General features: G+C 38.6%; 1 protein-coding gene across 4 annotated transcripts in view; it reads left to right on the forward strand.

Moving 5' to 3' along the window:
- Positions 1-693: 693 nt before the first annotated feature.
- The window catches only part of gak (cyclin G associated kinase), a 111,455-nt gene continuing 99,451 nt past the window's right edge, over positions 694-12,697 (forward strand). For all 4 annotated transcript variants that reach the window (XM_048592374.1, XM_048592380.1, XM_048592388.1 and 1 more), the window contains exon 1: positions 694-727. In XM_048592374.1, coding sequence (XP_048448331.1) covers positions 709-727 — 19 coding nt within the window. In that variant the 5' untranslated portion in view covers positions 694-708. The remainder of the gene's footprint in view (positions 728-12,697) is intronic.

Genomic DNA, 12,697 nt, shown 5'->3' on the forward strand with positions numbered 1-12,697 from the left:
CTCCCTATTTATTTCAGAACCCCCTTCCCCTCCCCCATTTCTGATGAAGGGTCTAGGCCCGAAACGTCAGCCTTCCTGCTCCTATGATGCTCCTTGGCCTGCTGTGTTCATCCAGCTCTACACCTTGTTATCTCAGATTCTCCAGCATCTGCAGTTCCTACTATCTCCAGTATTGTTATGATATGTTTGAAATCTGAGTAACATTAAGTTGTTCAATAACATTTGAGAACTAACTTTTCCTTGCCCTTCCTGAGTCTCTGTAAAGCACTTTTCCCACTATTTTCTCCTTCAGGTCATTCACTTTTTCCTGATGTCAGTTATTGTTTGGCACCTCTATCAGTGGCTGCAAATTTTGACTCAAATTTGTCCCTATTCTCTCCGTGTTCTACAAGGACATTCCCAACAAGATTTACTGCGATTAAACAGGAAGAACATTTTTCAGAAAAGATTGGTATTCAATTTATTTTATTCCCATGTACATGTCCAAATGACTTAATTACCTCTCTGAAATTTAATGAAAATTGTAAGATTTGTTTTATACACATTCATAAAATTGAATTTCATTTTACTTCCTGATTGCTTCAGTGTGCTTCGCTGCTTATCCTGCTTGATGAACACCTGGAGATTCTCTTGACTTGGCATCAAATTGGAAGTAAAATCACAAGAAGGAAAATCCATCCCACAAAAATTGCTGGATCTTTGTGGGAAATGTCTGTCACAATCAACGGTGAGACTTTACCGCTGACTGTGAAATCTAAATTGTATATAGGCCAAAGGATGCATGTTAATGGAGAGCACTGTCTTTCTTGAATCTCTGAAGATGTACACAGAAGTTTCTAGGTTAAAAAGTTGTGTGACTATTGCAATAGTATAATTTAAAAAAACCGAAGAGGTTAAGGAGAAAAATGATCATACATCACAGTTTTTGTTTACCTTTGTTTTTAGTGTGGTTGAGAAGCTTTGTTTTTCTCTTAGCCAATAGTGCTAATTATTGTAAGATGTAAGTTAGATCAGTTGCAAGTGATTCAGTTTCAAGCACGCTGTCAGTCATCTTCCTACTCTGTTTCAGTAACTGACCCCCTTTTCCTGCAGTGTTTGCAGTTTAAAAAAATGTTATTGTCACCATAAGAGCACAAGTAAGCTACTCAGCCCATTGAGTCTGCTTCTCCGTTTAATGAGATCTTGGCTGATCTGATAATCCTCAATGCCTGTCTCTTCCCTATAATCCTTGATTCTGTTACGTTAAAAATCTATCTCAACCTTCAATGTACTTAATGACACAACCTTTACAGTCCTCTGTGGTAAAAATTTCCGCACATTCACAATGTTCACAATAAATTCCACCTCATCTTTGTGTTAAATGGGTAACCCTTACTTTGAGATTATGTCCTCTGGTACTAGACTGTGCCACATGGGGAAACAAGATCTCTGCATCTACCCTGTCAAGTCCTATAACAATCTTATGTGTTTCAAAAAGGTTGCCTGTCATTCTTTGAAACTCCATTACAGGCCCAACCTACTCAACCTGTGCTCATTAGGCAGTCCCTTCAAACCTGGAATCAACCTAGTAAACTTTCTTTGGACTGCCTCCAATACTGGTATATCTTTCCTTAGATAAAAGGACCAAGACAGTTCACAGTTTTCCATGTGTACTCTAACCAGTGCCTTGTATAGTTTTAGCAAGACTTCCCTATTTTATACTCCGTTCCTTTAGAAGCAAAGGCATTTGCCTTTCCTATTACCTGTTGAACTTGCATGCTAGCTTTTTGTGATTAATGCACAAAGCCTTTGAAGTTCCTCTGTGCCCAAGCTTTCTGCAGTCTTTCTCCATTTAAGTAATATTCAGCTCCTCTATTCTTCCTATAAAAGTGCATAACATAACATGTTCCCCATATTATATTCCATCTGCCAGGTTTTTGCTGAATTACTTAACCTGCTTATATCCCTCTGCAAACTCTTTGAATGATTGTCACCACTTGCTTTCCACTTATTTTTGTGTCATTCGCCAACTTAACCACTGTCCATTCTCTTTCCTCATCCAGATCATTAATATATATTCTAAATACTAATGGCCCAGCACTGATCCCTGTGACACTCAACAAATTACAGGTTGTCATCCTGAAACTGCCCTCTTACCTCAACTCTCTGTCTTCTACTAGTTAGCCAATTCTCTATCCGTGCTAATATACTACTACTAACACCATGGGCTCTTAACTCATTAACTAGCATACTGGTGCTTTATCAAACGTTTTCTGGAAACCCAAATCTATTTCATTCGCAGTTTCTCCTTTATCTATACTGATTGTTAGCTCCTCAAAAGATTTTAATAATTTTAATATACTCACTACTTATCTTAATTAACTACTTATGTTCAACTACTTATTATTATTAAAAATGCAGTCAATGACATTCATTTGAAGCTAAAGAGTACAGAAGCTGTTGGTTTAATACTTTTCACATGTAATTTTGTGTGTTTTGAATATTGAATAGCTTTAGCTACAAGGTCAAATTGTATTGTGAGCAAAATATGCTTGGATGGAATGTAATGTAAAACTGAAATGAAAGACTTACATTTTCGTTGTACTTTTTATGACCACCGGCCATCTCAAAGCAGTTTATAGACAATGAAGTCTTTTCAGAGTGTACTTGCTTTTGTAACGTAGGAAACATGAGAATCAATTTGCATGCAGCAAACTCCCACAAACAGAAATGTGAGAATGATCATATTGCCTGCTTTATATGTAGTTGGTTGAGTGATAAATATTGCCCAGGCCATGGGGGATAACTCTCTTCAAAATAGTGTCATGCGATCTTTTCCATCCATCTCTGAGGGCACATAGGACTTTGGTTTAATGTCTTATCTGAAACATGGCACCTGCAGCACCTCCTCAGTTCTGCACTGGGGATACCGTTCTTAATTTCTGTGCTCAAATCCTGGAGTGGGATTTGTGACTCAGTGATGAGAGTACCACCAACTAAGTTACAGCATACTCTCAGGTTGGCTGATTTGAACAAATGACATTTTCTGATTACAATGCATTGTCTGAAGAATTTAGCTTTGATTATACATTCAAATCATTTGCCTTGATGAAGGTAGAGTAACATTAACCACCTGATTTTGGTCAGAGTACTGTTTATGAGATTGCAATTAAAGGCAAAGCAGAATGCTTGGTAACATGAAGATTTTATCATTGCGGGGGTAGCCTGTTAAATTTTCTTTGCTGTATTATTTTATTACAAAAGAGCAACAGTGTAATTGCATTAATGTATATGGAAATAATAGACCATTTCAATCACTTGCATGTTACTGAATAGTTTCAAATTTAGACAATGAAATAGGATGCAATTGATTTTAAAACAGATGTGATCAATTGAAATGAAATCCCTCGAATATGAATAAAGTTTGTTAAACTTTCAATTATCAGGAAATTAATTGTGATTTAGAAACTGAAATAAGATCTTGACATAATCTGATATAATTTGATATTTTCATTTTTCCACTGTTATGCACTCAATTGAAAATAATCTAACCTCTGGTTTTGCAGTAATGGTGGAAAGTGTCAACTTTTTATAGATTTTACCATTTTTAAAAATTCGTTCATGGGATGAAGGCATCGCCAGCTAGGCAATCAATTATTGCCCAGCCCTAATTGCCCAGAGGGTAGTTAAGAGTCAACCACATCACCCTGGGTCTGGAGTCACATGTAGGCCAGATCAGGTAAGGATGGCAGTTTCCTTCTTTAAAGGACATTAGTGAACTAGATGGGCTTTTCATGACAATCGGCAATGAATTCACAGTCATAATTAGACTCTTAATTTAAGATTTTTATTGAATTCACATTTCACTATCTGCCATGGCAGGATTTGAACCTGGCTCCGCAGAACATTACCCGGGTATCTGGATTAATAGTCCAGTGATAGTACCACTAGGCTGTTGCCTCCCCATTTGCAGCACTTGTGCTTGCTGTTGGATGTGGAGATCTAGATTTCATCTAAACGTAAGTGAACAGGAGCAGCTTCATGTCAATGGAGAAGGACTAATTAAGAACTTTAAATCATAGGGAGAATTTTAGTTTGCATGAATGAAATATGAACTTTATTCCATGTAATTTTCAAACTTAGATCGTTCTTTACTCCCTTCAAGCATGAATTTGAGAACGAATAATGAAGCTTAAAAGGATAAGTTAGAACAGGTTACATTAAAACAGCAAGTGCTAGGGAAATGCAGAAGATCTGGCAGCATCTGTGGAGAGAGAAATAGAGTCAACATTTGAAGTCCAGAATAACTCCTCTTCAAAACATGGAGTTGAATGTTAACGTTAACCCTGTTTCTTTCTCCACAGATGCTGCCAGACCTGCTGAGTTTCTTTGGCACATTGCTTTCATCTCAGATTTGCAGCATCTGCAGTATTTGTTTTATAACAGGTTTATTAAACATGATTTAAAGAGTGATCTATATGAGGTGTTTAAATGATACAGGGATTTGATGGGGTAGATAAAGAGACACCAATTTTTCTGCTGGGAGAATAAAGAAAAAGGAAACACAATCTTAAAATTAAAGGCATTTTGGAGTGAAATCTGGAAGCATGTTTTCACACAAAGGGAGTGGAAAATCACTCCCCAAAAGGCTGTGAATGCTGGTTCAGTTCAGGTTTTAAATGCGCAATCGAATGTTTTGTTAGGTGGTGTTAAGGGTTCGGTTGGCTGGGAGGCTGGTTTGTGTGAAACTTGGCTGAGAGTGCTGTTAGCAGCATGGTTTCAGTTCCTGTACTGGTTGAGGTTACCATGAAGGGACAGCCTTTTCAGCCTCGCTTGAGTTGTTGTTGACCCTCAGGTTAAACTCAGTTGTTGGTATCTAATGAGAGAGCAGCCTATTGTGACTTTCACTACACTCAGTTTCGTCAAGAAATTTTGAACAAAGGTAAGTAAATGGTACAAATTTGTCACAATCTATTATATGGAGAATCAGACTTGAGAGATTGAATGATCTGTTCTGGTTCTTAAAATCTTTGGACATTTGTTGCTCTGGCTTGCACAATACCTAATGGTTGCTGGCCTAGTGATAGTACTAGACGTAACATTATGCAGGAAATTAGATGTCTAATTTTACAGAGTGGTCTTCAATGGGCCTATAGAAGAAAGTGATGGAGCACAAGGTAACTCGTTGGCCTTTTGGGTTTCCAGTTGATCATCGCTATTCTTTAACTCAATCAGCAAGGTGCGACTGTATTTAATAGTTTTTGTAACTGGAGCTTCATTAACTAGTTCAATTGTGATAGTGCCAACAATATTAAAGTTTGAGCAAAAGAGGACAAGAGAATTTGAGATGGGAGAGCTAGCTACAGAATCTTGCATTTAACATAAGCGACTTAGCTGAATACCCACCTCTCCTAAAGGTATTGATTCCCTGCAGGGGTAGGGTTAGAATCATGTCAATGCTGAGTATACCCGATGGTATTTCGTCTAATGGAACGATGTTTATGTGCGAGTATAGATAATTAACTGTTAGATTGTTGAGGGAAGAGGAGCAAGGAAGGGTCATATGAAGCTTGACTTTCACGTACAGGCACTCCAGCATGAATTCCTGGAATTCATCCAGGTGTGGGTCCTCCAGCTTGATTTTTTTTTTCCTTCCCAAGCCCAGGTATCTGAGGCCAGGTGAGCTGAGGTAACTCAATGCTTCCAATTCTTAAAACAATACTTTGAAGACTATTTAAACCTGCATTTGATTCTCCACAAACTTATTGCTGAGGGCAGTCATTTTGCAGATGAGAACACTTAAAATGAAACTGTTTTTCATTGAATACTAAAAACTAGATTTTTTTAAATTACAAGACCAAATGACAAAGACCAGAAGATTAATAGAATGATAACGTATGAAATGTGGATAGTTTTTTTCTGTCAAGATTGTAACCAGGTGAACCTGGAGAACAGAGATAACAAGATGTAGAGCTGGATGAACACAGCAGGCCAAGCAGCATCAGAGCAGCATGCTACTATCTCTGAACCTGGAGAACAGGAAACTTGCTCTCTGATTGTAATATTAGAATTCAAGGTGAGAGTTCCTGTTTTGAATTTCATTTAGATAAGTCTATTGATTTTAACATACAACATGAAGTTGAGGTCTTTTCAAAAAAAAAATAGTGCCCAAAGGTCACTTCATCCAAAACAATTCAGCTACTTAAAACTGACTTTGACAACTGCGCATTGAAAGCTACAGTGCAGTTCAAGTGCACCTCATTTCAGTGTGTGGAATTGATAACTATGAGTATCTTTTGAGTGCTTTTTTAAAATCTAATATTCCTTAGTTAGTTTTCAGGTGAATTGTATAATATGCAAACAACTTTTAACCATGTACAGTCATTATATTGTAAATGGTCCTACTGAAAGTACTGTGGAACCATACAGTTCAGTTTGAGGCCATTCAGCCCATGGGATTTGTACTTGCTTTTTTTTGTTGAAAAGAAATCCAAAAATAATTTCCACCCCACACTTTCTGCTTTGCCTGGCATCTTCCTTTGTTTTTTAATTTTCCCTCAAAGGATGTCATGATCTCTGTCTGAATTATACTAATGGTTGCAACTGTTTGGTAGTGTTCTGTTCGATGTAATCACAGCTAAATAATCATCTGCATTGGCTTTTCCTCAAACTCTTTCACCATTACCAGTTGTCTTCTCTAAGGATCTGTCTTTGTTCCCCTCCTATTTCAACATGTTGTGCCCCAGCAGTGTCTTCCAAGAATACAGCATCAGTTCCACATGTATACTGAAGACATCCAGCTTAACCACAACCACCTCTCTCCACTTCTCCAGATTGTCAGACTGTATTACCAGCGTTCAGTACTCGATTTTAAATATTTTAAAAAATCACTCACAGGCTGTGGCTGCCGTTGGCCATGCCAGCATTTATTGCCATCTCTAATTGCCCAGCAGGCAGTTGTGGGTCAGCCACATTGCTCTGGGTCTGGAGTCACGTTTAGGCCGGACCAGGTAAGGATGGAAGTTTCATTACCTAAAACAGCATAAACAGCTATTCCATCCGGCTAAATATTGGAAAGTCTGAAGTAATTGTCTTTGGACCCTGCCTCAAACTCTGCTCCTTTGTCAATAAATCCTCTCCCTGACAACTATCTGAATCTTACCGGACTTCTCCATAGCCTTGAAGGTTAGATGAATTCTGACCGCACATCTTTGCCATTGTTAAGATCACCTATTCACACCCCTGTAATATTATCTGATTCAATGCTGAGTTAGCTGCTGCTGAAACCATCAGGTATGCATCTGTACCTCTAGATTTGACTCTTCTAATGCTGTCCTCACTGGACTGCCATCAACCATCACATGTGGTTGGTATGATGATATTGAAAGCTCTGCTGCTCATGTCCTCTTGCATCAAGTCCCAGTCTCCCATAACCCCTATATTTGTTGGTCTATATTCGTCGCTGGTTAACAAACATGGAGTCATACAGCATGGAAGCAGACTCTTTGGTCCAGTCTGTCCGTGCCAAACATAAATCCAAACTAAACTAGTCCCACCTGCCTGCTCCTAGCGCATATCCCTCCAAACCTTTCCTATTCATGTACTTATGAAAAAGTCTTTTAAATGTAATTGTACCCACATCCACCACTTCTTCAGGAAGTTCATTTCACATGCAAGCAACCCTCTGTGTAAAAACAAAATTGCGCCTCATGTCTTTTTTAAAATCTCTGTCCTCTCATCTTAAAAATGTACCCCCTAGCCTTGAAATCCCCCATTCTAGGGAATGTTCTCAAATCCTCCCATATCCTCCATGCACATACTCACACATACCCTTCCCTATCTTCTGCAACCCCACAGCCCTTTGCACTCTCCTACTTGTGGCCTCATGTGCAACCCCTGATTTCAGTAACTCCTTTATTGATGTCGTGCCTTCCTTTGAAGCCTACTAATCTCTAGAATTCCTTTCCTAAACCTCTTTATTTCTTTCTCCTTCAAGAGATTCCTTTTGCACTTTCGTCTAATATTGTATGTAGCTCAATATCAAATTTTATTCCACTATGCTCCCATGATAAGGCTTTGGGAATTTTTTTTACGTCTAAGATCTTGTACGAGTACAGTAGCAGTTGTTCAAGGGAATAATTTAGGCAGAATCCATTACTTTGAAAGGATTCAGTCTGTATTTCCATTACGTGTGTGCGCAAGTGCATCCTCTGAAATTGTCATTGGCTGCCAATGAAATAACCTTTTACTTTAAAATTATTTCTCAGGTAGTTAGGTTAACATCCTTCTCCCTTCCAGAACCTCTCTGATTTACCATCTCTCTCTCTTCCTGTGAGACTCTCCTTTAATCTTACCACTTTAACCAGGTCCACCTAACATATCTGCAATGTACCTCTGTGGAGAACTTAACAACACTTTGATCCCAACAATCTCCAAACCCCAAGGCATAGGTCTCTGCTCCATCTTCTGCAACTGGATCCTCGATTTCCTGACCCACAGTTCACAGTCCTTAAATTAGGCAACTGCAGCTCCTCCACGACAATCCTCAGCCCCCTACTGTAATCCCTGTACACTCATGACTGTGTGGCCAAATTTTGCCTGAACTCCGTATACTGATGACGCCACTATTGTAGTCTGGATTTGAAACAATGATGAGACAGAATACAGCAAAGAGAGAGAGTGCTTAGTGGCATGGTGTAAAGATGACAATCTCTTCCCCCAGTATCAACAAAAGCAAAGAGCTGATCATTGCTTGAGGAAGCAGAGGGCATGTCCTGTCTGCATCAGTGGAGCTGAGGTGGAGATGGCCGAGAGCGTCAGAGTCCTACGATTGACGATCATCAACAATCTGTCCTCGACCATCCACTTTGATGAGGCAATCAAGAAGGAACAAAATGCCACTTCTTCCTCAGGCGGCAAAGGAAATGCAGCATGTCTGTAAGGACACTCACCAACTTTTATAGATGCATCATAGAAAGCATTCTATCTGGATGCATCATGGATTGGTATGGCAACAGCTCTGCCCAGGATGGTGAGAAACTACAAAAAGTTTTGAACACAGCCTAGTCTATCACGCAACCCAACCTTCCATCCATTGACTCCATTGACACTCTGCAATGCCTCGGAAAGGTAGCCAACATCATCAAAGACCTCTCCCATCCTGGTTACGATCTCTTCCAACCTTTTCCATCAGGCAGAAGCTATAAAAGCTTAAACACACCTACCAACAGGTTCAAGAACAGCATCTTCCCTATTGCTATTAGACTTCTAAATGGACCTTTCAAATTTCATATCTAAAGTTGATCTTGCTTTTTGTGCACCTTCTTTGCAGCCGTAACTTTGTGTTTCTTGCTGCACTCAATCAGTCTATGATCTTTATTATAACCTGCCTCTACTGCAGGAAAACAACTCTTTTTCACTGTACTTAGGTCTGGGTGTCAATAATAATAAATCAATGATTAACATTAAAGGTGCTATATAAATGAAAGTTGCTGTAAGTAATTCAGAATTTGCACTCTTGAACACGTTTAAAACAAATCTTGGCTGAACCTTTTTGCTGTGAAGCTGTTACACCTTTTGTTAGTAACGAGTTCTTGTGTCTGTTCTTGTCATTGACATTAACATTTTTTTTAACTCGTGTTGAAGTATTTGGCAGAAGAACTCCGACAATATGAAGAAAAGGTAATTCTTATACAGTGAATTATTGTGATGTGAAATACACTGCTTGAGAGTCTAATGGAGGCAGATTCAGTCACGGCTTTCAACAGGGAATTGGATAAGCACCTGAAGAGAACACAAAAAGCAAGATAATGGGGAAAGTGGTAGCTGCTAAATTGTTCCTGCAGTGTACTGATACAGGCTTGATGGACTGAATAGCCTTTTTCTGTGCAGTAACGATTCTGCTCAGGGTCATTTTTGGCTTGGATAAGCAGATCGGCTAAGTAACAGAAAACATACTGGATAAACTGGTCATTTTCAACTAATGGGGTAAAAGCAAATTACTAAGCATGCTGAAAATCTGAAATAAAAAAATTGAATGTGCTGGAGAAACTCAACAGGTCTGGCAGCATCTATGGAGAGAGAAAGAAAGTTAAAATTTTGAACCCAGAATGACTCTTCTTCACAACCAGTGGGATTCTACATGGGTCAGTGCTGGAGACTTGCCATTTACAATCCATGTTAACTACTTGGATGAAGAGACCAAATGTATTGTCGGCAGTTATTTGCCAATACAAATATAAGTAAGAAAGCAAGCTGTAAGGAGCTTACAGATTCAAGGATATGCAACAAGTTTGAGTGAGCAAACATTTGGCTGATAGAATATAATGTGAAGTTATTCAATTTGATCGTTAGAACAGAAAGGTGAAACATTTAATTAGAGAGATACTACAGAATGCTGTGGAACAGAGGGATCTTGGTGTCCTCAGACTTGAAATATGAATGCATAGCTTCCAGGTATAGCAAATAATTAGTAACACAAATGGCCTTTATTGCAAGTGGGTTGAAATGTACCAAACAGAGCCTGTATGAGACTGCACTTGGAGTACTGCTAATAGCTTTGTTCTTTTACTTTGCATTGGAGGTAGTTCAGAGAAGGTATAGTTGGTCCATTCCTGAGATGAAGGAGTAAAAACTGAAAGTGCTGAAGAAACTCAGCAAGTCTGGCAGCATTTGTGGAGAGGCATAGAAAATTATGGGTGAAACTTTGATATGACTTTTTTTTCCAAATCTGAAATGAAGGAATTGTCTAATGAAGAAATTGAATAGGTTGCATCTGTACTCATTAAAGTTTAGTAATTGATTTCATTGAAACACAAAATTCTGAGGGATCTTGATAGTGTATATTCTGAGAGGATGTTTCTTGTCATAGAGGAAACTTGATCTAGGGTGTTTACCTTCAGATTATGAGGTCACCTATTTAAGATGGAACTGAGGGGGAATTTATCTTAGCAGGTCATGAATCTTTGGAATTCAGTACACCATAGACCTGTGGATGGTGAGTCTTTGAATATCTTCAAAGCTGAGGGAGGAATCAAGGATCCTGGGGAAAAGACAGGAAAGTGGAATTGACGCCAAAATCTGATCTGATATCAACTTATTGAGTGATGGAACAGGATCAAAGGGTTGTTTACAGACATTCCACTGCGCTGCTTTTTATTGAGACCACTCTGCAATTGACTGAAAGCTGGGAAGAGTGAGTCTGTCTCACTCTTTTCCAACACCCTTGGGAAAATACCCCCGTTAGGTTTATTTTTAAACATGTCTAAAATTGATAAAATTATGTGCACTATCAACCCAACTCAGTGTCTTCTGAACCCTGGCACAGAGCTACAAATCAGAGTACAACCTTTGCAGTTTTCACAGTATTGATTTTTTACTTAAAAGAGGTACGTTCTTTTGAGAGACAGTGAGTGTGACAACATACCTCTTTTCAAAAAAAAGTCAAAAGAATAAAATAAAATTAATTAAAATAAAATCAGTTTTCTTCCTCACCATTTCAGTAATCCTCGATGATTAACCAAGTTTTTGTGATGGTTTGTTTTAATCTGTCCTGATTGGTTACCAGTTGCTTGGCAGTTGTATCCTGGGCAATACAGAATTCACCACCTGTCTGTGAGGAATCTCCAACCCTGATGCCAAGTGAGGATGTAGAGTCCAGAATACAAAAGGGAACAATTATAAACTGGAATCATGTCCAGCCATTTGGCAGCACTGCAGTTATACTTTTTAACAATTTCTGTGTTGTTGCTTCAATATGTCTTGGATTTAATTTCTGTGAATCCGTAACCATATGACTCCTATAGGAAGCCAATGTGCAGAGACAGAGATAACACAAATTGCCTTGCGATAATAACCATTCAAACAATTTTTAGTGGCTTTGATGGAAAGACAAGTATTAGCCATGATACCAGGGAGTATGCCTCTGTATCCAAGGTGTCATGACAGACAGGCCCTTGTATTAACGTCTGAATGAACATAGTCAAGTTCTGCTTCTGGTGTTGAACAGTGTGAAATTGAATGATAATGCCCAAATAGGGTGAGTGAGACATACACGACACAATTTAATACATTAGAAATTTTGGTTTTGATAACTTTCAAGCATAAAGCCACACTAATTACTAGTCCATGATGAAACAATTGTTAAATATTTGAGCTGCCATTGAGCATGACTTCCCTGTTAAAGTTAATAAAATTACTCCACAGTTATTCAGTTAGTGAATCTTGGCAGTGTCCAGACTTGTATTTAAGAAGTAAAAGAGCCTGAAACTGTATAACATTTGGAAGTTAATGTGGTAGTTAGTCTGGCAGTGTATGAACCCATTGGAGTAACAAATGGGATGATGTTGATTTGTTCTGATTTCCGAGACAGTAGACCTCATTGAATGTTATGCACTGGTTGTGTGTTTCTCTCTACATGTAGCAAATGTATGGGTGAGTGAATGATCCATGATTGATCTTACATTCATCCCACTGGCTAGCATTGAAAATTTGATAATAATACATATGTTGGTTGTTTCAGTAGAAAAATGGCGCATGGTGGGGAGAGAAAATGGGTGTAACAGGAATGACTTCAAATATAAAACCAATTCAAGTAAGTGGTAGTGCTACTCACAAATTGGGTTTCCTGTTTCAGTTCATTTCTGTTACACTGATTCTCTCTCCCCATTGGACAGCATCTTTTATTGATACAACCAACATACCTCCTGCTAGAGTAGGA

This window comes from Rhincodon typus, chromosome 3, assembly GCF_021869965.1.
Source record: "Rhincodon typus isolate 14 chromosome 3, sRhiTyp1.1, whole genome shotgun sequence".
Classification (NCBI taxonomy): domain Eukaryota; kingdom Metazoa; phylum Chordata; class Chondrichthyes; order Orectolobiformes; family Rhincodontidae; genus Rhincodon; species Rhincodon typus.